Here is a 5,400-nt window from a genome sequence, read left to right as displayed (position 1 = left end):
AATTACATACTAAATTATAATTAAAATTTTTTGTCCTTAAAGAAATTTGGTAGCATTTTAACATTTAAATTTAAATTTTTTTTTTTTTTTAGTATTTAAATACAAAAATAAATAAAAATTTTAAGCACAAACATTACAATTTACATGTCCAATATTTCCCAATATTTGTCATTAACTGTACAATTATTTATCGATATAAAAATGTTATAAATATTAAAATATTCATCATGTATGAATATTGTGTGGCAAGAAAATATAAACTGATAACTGCAAACACCTTATTAACATTACAACTGTGTCAAATTACAAACAAATATAATTATTAAATGTGACAGGTGTTTTTTTTTTTTAATAAAAATATTATTTGAGTTGATGTCAATATAAAAAAAAAAAATCAGAACGTTTTGCAATAAAACTAAAAATGTATGATAATATTTTTAAAAATATAAAATTCTATTGATCATTAAAGTGATAATGTTTCTCTTATTATTTTTTTGACTGTAGTACCCATTGAAGAATTGGTCGGACCAGAGGTCGCAAATGAAAGCTAAAACAAAATTTAAAAAAATAAATTTATATGTGAAGGAAGTTTTTTTTTGAAAATTAATTTTAAAAATTTCATAATTGGCCTTACTTTAAAAAGATAAGGCTGTACATCAGGATAAGTAGTATCAAAAATTAAATCCAGTTCGGATTGATTCGGCATTTTCGGTACGTATTCATGCTTATTCATAACTTCAGCTATATATAAAATTTTATCTGTTAATAAATCACCTAATTTTTCTCGACATAGTTGACGTTCTGAAAATAATTTTTTTTAACAATTTTCTTAATTAAAAAATTGAACCAAGACATAATTATTTATTATTTAAAACAACAAAAAAGATTTAATTTTAATAATATTCTATCAATGAATTATATTTTACACTTTCATACCATGTTCACTTTTTAACTTAATTAATTCCAATCTAACATTCCAAACTTCCCATGGAATACATTCTGTTGTCCAAAACACATTTTTCTTTTTTTGAAAAAATTCTAATGATATTTGCCCAGAACCAGGGCCATCATTTTCCCTAAGTGCTTCTGAAAAACCTGAGATTTCTTTTTTTAAGGTCCTATCAAGATTTTCAGATGAACAGCAAACCTAATAAAAAAAATTTTAGTAAGATTATACTTATATGAAATAATTAATAGTAAACAATAAACATTATAATTGTTTTTTTAAATAAATACTTACTGTAAAAAAAAATTTTATAATAATATATATACACAATAATGTAATAATACAGCAATTTTTAAAAAATACAATAAATACATTAATATACATATAGTGTGTACATAACTTACATAAGTAAAATCTATAAAATCACAGTCAACATCTTCGTAGCCAACAGTACCAACTGAATATGAATCATGTTCTTTATAACAAAATTTTCCAAGAGAGCGATGAAATAATACAGTATGAAATATGCTTGCAACAGCTTCATCAACTTGCCTGCCTTCAACAGTCTGAAATAAATATATTTTTTTTGAAACAAAATACTTGTCGAAAACTAAAGACTGATTAAATAACACAAAGAAAATATCAAAATGCTAAGTAATACATATATATATTATAATATGAAATATAAATAAAATAAAATACTTTACTGATAAATTAGCTTATTTAAATGTAAATTTTATAATAAAAAAAAAGAATAAGTAACCTAACATAAAATTATGATGTAAAATTACAATGTTATCAAAATACACAATTCATATTAATAAGAATACTTTCAAGTAAATAGTTCATTTTGATTAAAAGAGCAAAAAAAAAATCTTAATAAGACAAAAAACAGAATAACATATTTTAAAAAAATTAAACTTTTCTAAGAACAATAACTTTAATTTTATAAGTGTTTTACAAAAAATAAATGCTGGCATTGCAAAAATTATATAAAACGTGTCTAAAACTATTTCAATTGAAAAACGTTACCAATTCAAAAGTTTGTGTTCTTGCATTCATCTTGAAATAGTTCTATTAAGCTTAAAGTTGTATTCAACATTCTTCTAAATAAAAAATATATTTTCACTGATGTTAAAGGAAATGGCTACAATAAAAATTTTGCAAGTAGTCAGCTGTTCTTTGTTTACTATTTTCATTAATCAGCCATGTCGTCTACTTATTAGATGTATTTGTCGACGACGCGATAAAGGCCTATGCCTATTCTTAAAAATATTGAAAAAATCTACTTTTAGACCGCTAATTTTTTAAAATTACAAAAAATAATAATAATATAATTAGAACGTAATTAATTGTTTTGCCAGTAAACTTTTAACGTTTATAACAAAACATTTAAAATAATAATTTTTGTAATATATACAATTAACAATTTTACAATGTTTTGAATTATTAAATTACAGATAAAAGATAAATTTAAAAAAAAAAATAAAAAAATTAAATAAAAATAAATATCAATTTTAAACAATACGAGCGTAAACGAACAACTAAGAGTTTAGAAACAATACATAAAAATTACGCTGTAAAGCGCTTTTTGAAAGTGCGACGTCAAAAAATGGCGAAAAGCAGTTGTTAAGTTCCCTGGCTTGTAAAACTTATGTAAACAATTCACAAAAGCTGTAATTTTTAAATTTTTTTTGTAAAACTAAAAGTGTTTTGTTAATCAATTTAAATGCATATTTTTAATATTTATCTAAAGCTATGCCATAATGCTGAAAAGTGGCCAAAAGAGGCCCATTTCTTCAGGTAGAGAGGCAAAAATATTGAAGAATGATGAATGGCGTCGCTTTGAAAATGAAGTTATTCTAGCTGCAAATGAGAATGGGACTTTAAATTTTTCTATTGAAGGAGGATCAGATAACGGAGAATTTGCACGTGTATGTGATTTGAATCAAAGTAAAATAAATTGTAAATCGGGAAAGCTTTGTGAGGGAGATATTATTTTAGAAGTGCAAGGGCAAAAAGTAGCTGGTTACACCCAAAGAGACGTTGTTGCTTGGTTAAATCATTGCTGCAAAAATGGAAATCCAGTGGTTTTAAAAACTATACCTTCAGGTAATTCATATTGCAATAATAATTATTTTTAGGGTTGCTCTTAAAATATATTAATGTAAAATTAATTTACTGCAAATAGTTAATATTAACGTTAAGTAACCTCATTGATAAATTAAAACTTTTTTAAAAATATATTTTGCACAGTATCATTACTAGTTTACATTATCCCTTTATAAAATACATAAAAATTGCTTATCAATTGATTCTAAATATTTTCTATTTGAAAAAAATTTCATATATTAATTATTACCTAATGTTTTTGTTCAAGTCAGCTTTACTTTCATTTGAATAAACTGTACATAGTAATTACCAATAAATTTAGGTTTTATCGTTTTTTGTAATATTTTAGGTATGTAGAATATTAATTAGTGTTCATCTGAGTAGTACGATTTGAAAATTTGTACAAAAAATCAGCCTATAATATATTTTTATTGTGCAATGTTATGACTCATATAAGAACATTAGTAATTTTTTTTTTTTTTTTTTATAAATAAAGAGTTTATTAAAATTACTTTTTTCATTAATGTTAATATTACAGGTCACATTACCAAAGATCTAAGAGAATTTTTAAATACAAGATTTCAAAAGGGATCTGATAATCATGATCTTCAAAACATTATAAGGGATAATTTATACTTGAGAACTGTGCCTGTAACTACTAGAGAGCCCAGGGAAGGTGAAATCAATGGATTGGACTATACTTTTTTAACATTAGAAGAATTTATGGTTCTTGATCAAAGTGGTAATTTGTTAGAAAGTGGAATTTTTGAAGGTAATTAATTGACAATTTGAATTTTTTTTTAAAAAAAATTACTATTTGTATTTTGCTACTTTCAGAAAGTAAAATTTTTTTTTTTTATAATAAATGACATGTTACCATAATTAAGTTTTAAAAAAAAATTTGTCTTTCATTTTATTAAATATAAAAAACACTTATCTTTTATTTTTTTTTAAACTTTTAAAATACAATTGCATTTTTTAACATTAAAACATTTTTAGACACGATTAAAATTAAGGTTAAATATTTTACAGTAATTAAAATTTTGATAAAAATATTTTAATATAATTTTAAAATTTTTTTTAAAACAGAACATTTTTTTAAAAATAAAGCTTACATGTAATTCTTTTTATATTACCTCTTCATGATAAATTAATAAGTTTTTTTTATGTATTATCAAATAAATAGTATTCGAGATTAATTTGTTACGAGTGAATATTTATTGTGGATCTGTAAAAATGTGTTGGTTTATTGTAAATGTTGATAAAATTTGAACTCGGAAAAACAAAAATTCCTATTTTGGAAAACACTTTTATATTGTTAGTTTTTTTTCTAATGAAAAACACGAAATTCGATAAAAACGTGCACAACTTCATTACTTTGTAATATTTGACATTGTATGACTTTGGTTTTCTGCTTTTTTGTAAAAAAATTTTGTTGTTTTTTTTTTTTTAATTTTCATTTAACAGTTTTAAAAGTAGTTTTTTTTTTAATAGTTGAATTTGTAATTTATAAGTAGTTAAAATTATTATTATATTTTTAAACAATAAATATATCAGTGAAATAATTTTTTTTTTTGTAGGAAACCATTATGGAACACCCAAACCTTCTAAAGAACCTCCTACATCTATACCTCAAGGCAATGAAGCCAACACCAATTTAAATTGGTTTATGCCTGGTGCTCATCCAAGTTCTGAAGGAAAACGCAAACGAAATAGATCTAACGTGGAAGCCATGTCTTCCAAAAATTTAGAACCTCCTTCTGTAGAAATTTATTCTTCAGCCACTTCTGTACATGGTATATTGTTATTTATAAACCATTTATTTGAAATTGTCTTTTAGAATTCAAAACGAAAATTTTTGTTTAAAATTATAAAAATATGGATAATTGAATGTAAAATTTCTTTTTTTAATTATGTATTATTATCTTTTTTTTTTTTTTTTTAGATTCTAGCATTCCAAGTACTGCTAGTACAATTAGAACACCTCCTCTTCCGAATCGTGATAGCTCGGAAGAAAGTCATAACGATTTTTCTTCTGATCTCGGTCCCCTTCCGTCTAACTGGGAGAAGGCATTTACAGAAAAAGGAGAAATATATTTTATCGAGTAAGCATAATGATTACCTCTATTATTAAGTTTGTTAATGAGTTGTAATAAAAATTTTCTTTTATTTATTCTTTTCTTATTAATATTCGAATTTTATTTATAGTCATAACACAGGAACTTCTCATTGGTTGGATCCTAGATTGTCAAAGTTTCAAAAAAAATCATTAGAAGAATGTTTGGATGATGAATTGCCATACGGTTGGGAAAAGATAGAAGATCCGCATTACGGTGTATATT

At 23.4% G+C, this 5,400-nt stretch overlaps 2 protein-coding genes across 2 annotated transcripts in view; one reads left to right on the top strand and one right to left on the bottom strand.

Annotated features, from left to right (window-relative positions):
- Positions 1–463: 463 nt before the first annotated feature.
- Phum_PHUM051930 (uncharacterized protein) lies at positions 464–2,008 on the bottom strand (the record flags this gene model as incomplete). The annotated part of the gene is made up of 5 exons (XM_002423309.1): positions 464–547; positions 635–801; positions 937–1,118; positions 1,319–1,512; positions 1,979–2,008. The coding sequence occupies 5 exons, from the start codon at positions 2,006–2,008 to the stop codon at positions 464–466; spliced, it is 657 nt and encodes a 218-aa protein (XP_002423354.1).
- Positions 2,009–2,712: 704 nt separating this feature from the next.
- The window catches only part of Phum_PHUM051820 (uncharacterized protein), a gene marked incomplete at both ends in the record, with an annotated part of 6,770 nt that continues 4,082 nt past the window's right edge, over positions 2,713–5,400 (top strand). Inside the window, 5 exons of the mRNA XM_002423308.1 lie at positions 2,713–3,058; positions 3,597–3,830; positions 4,639–4,854; positions 5,004–5,163; positions 5,267–5,391. Of these exons, the coding sequence (XP_002423353.1) occupies positions 2,713–3,058; positions 3,597–3,830; positions 4,639–4,854; positions 5,004–5,163; positions 5,267–5,391 (1,081 nt within the window). The remainder of the gene's footprint in view (positions 3,059–3,596; positions 3,831–4,638; positions 4,855–5,003; positions 5,164–5,266; positions 5,392–5,400) is intronic.

Source organism: Pediculus humanus, genomic scaffold (assembly GCF_000006295.1).
Source record: "Pediculus humanus corporis 1103172107402 genomic scaffold, whole genome shotgun sequence".
Taxonomy (NCBI): Eukaryota; Metazoa; Arthropoda; class Insecta; order Psocodea; family Pediculidae; genus Pediculus; species Pediculus humanus.
The sequence above is the reverse complement of the archived record's forward strand: the minus strand, read 5'-3'. Positions and strand labels throughout refer to the sequence as shown.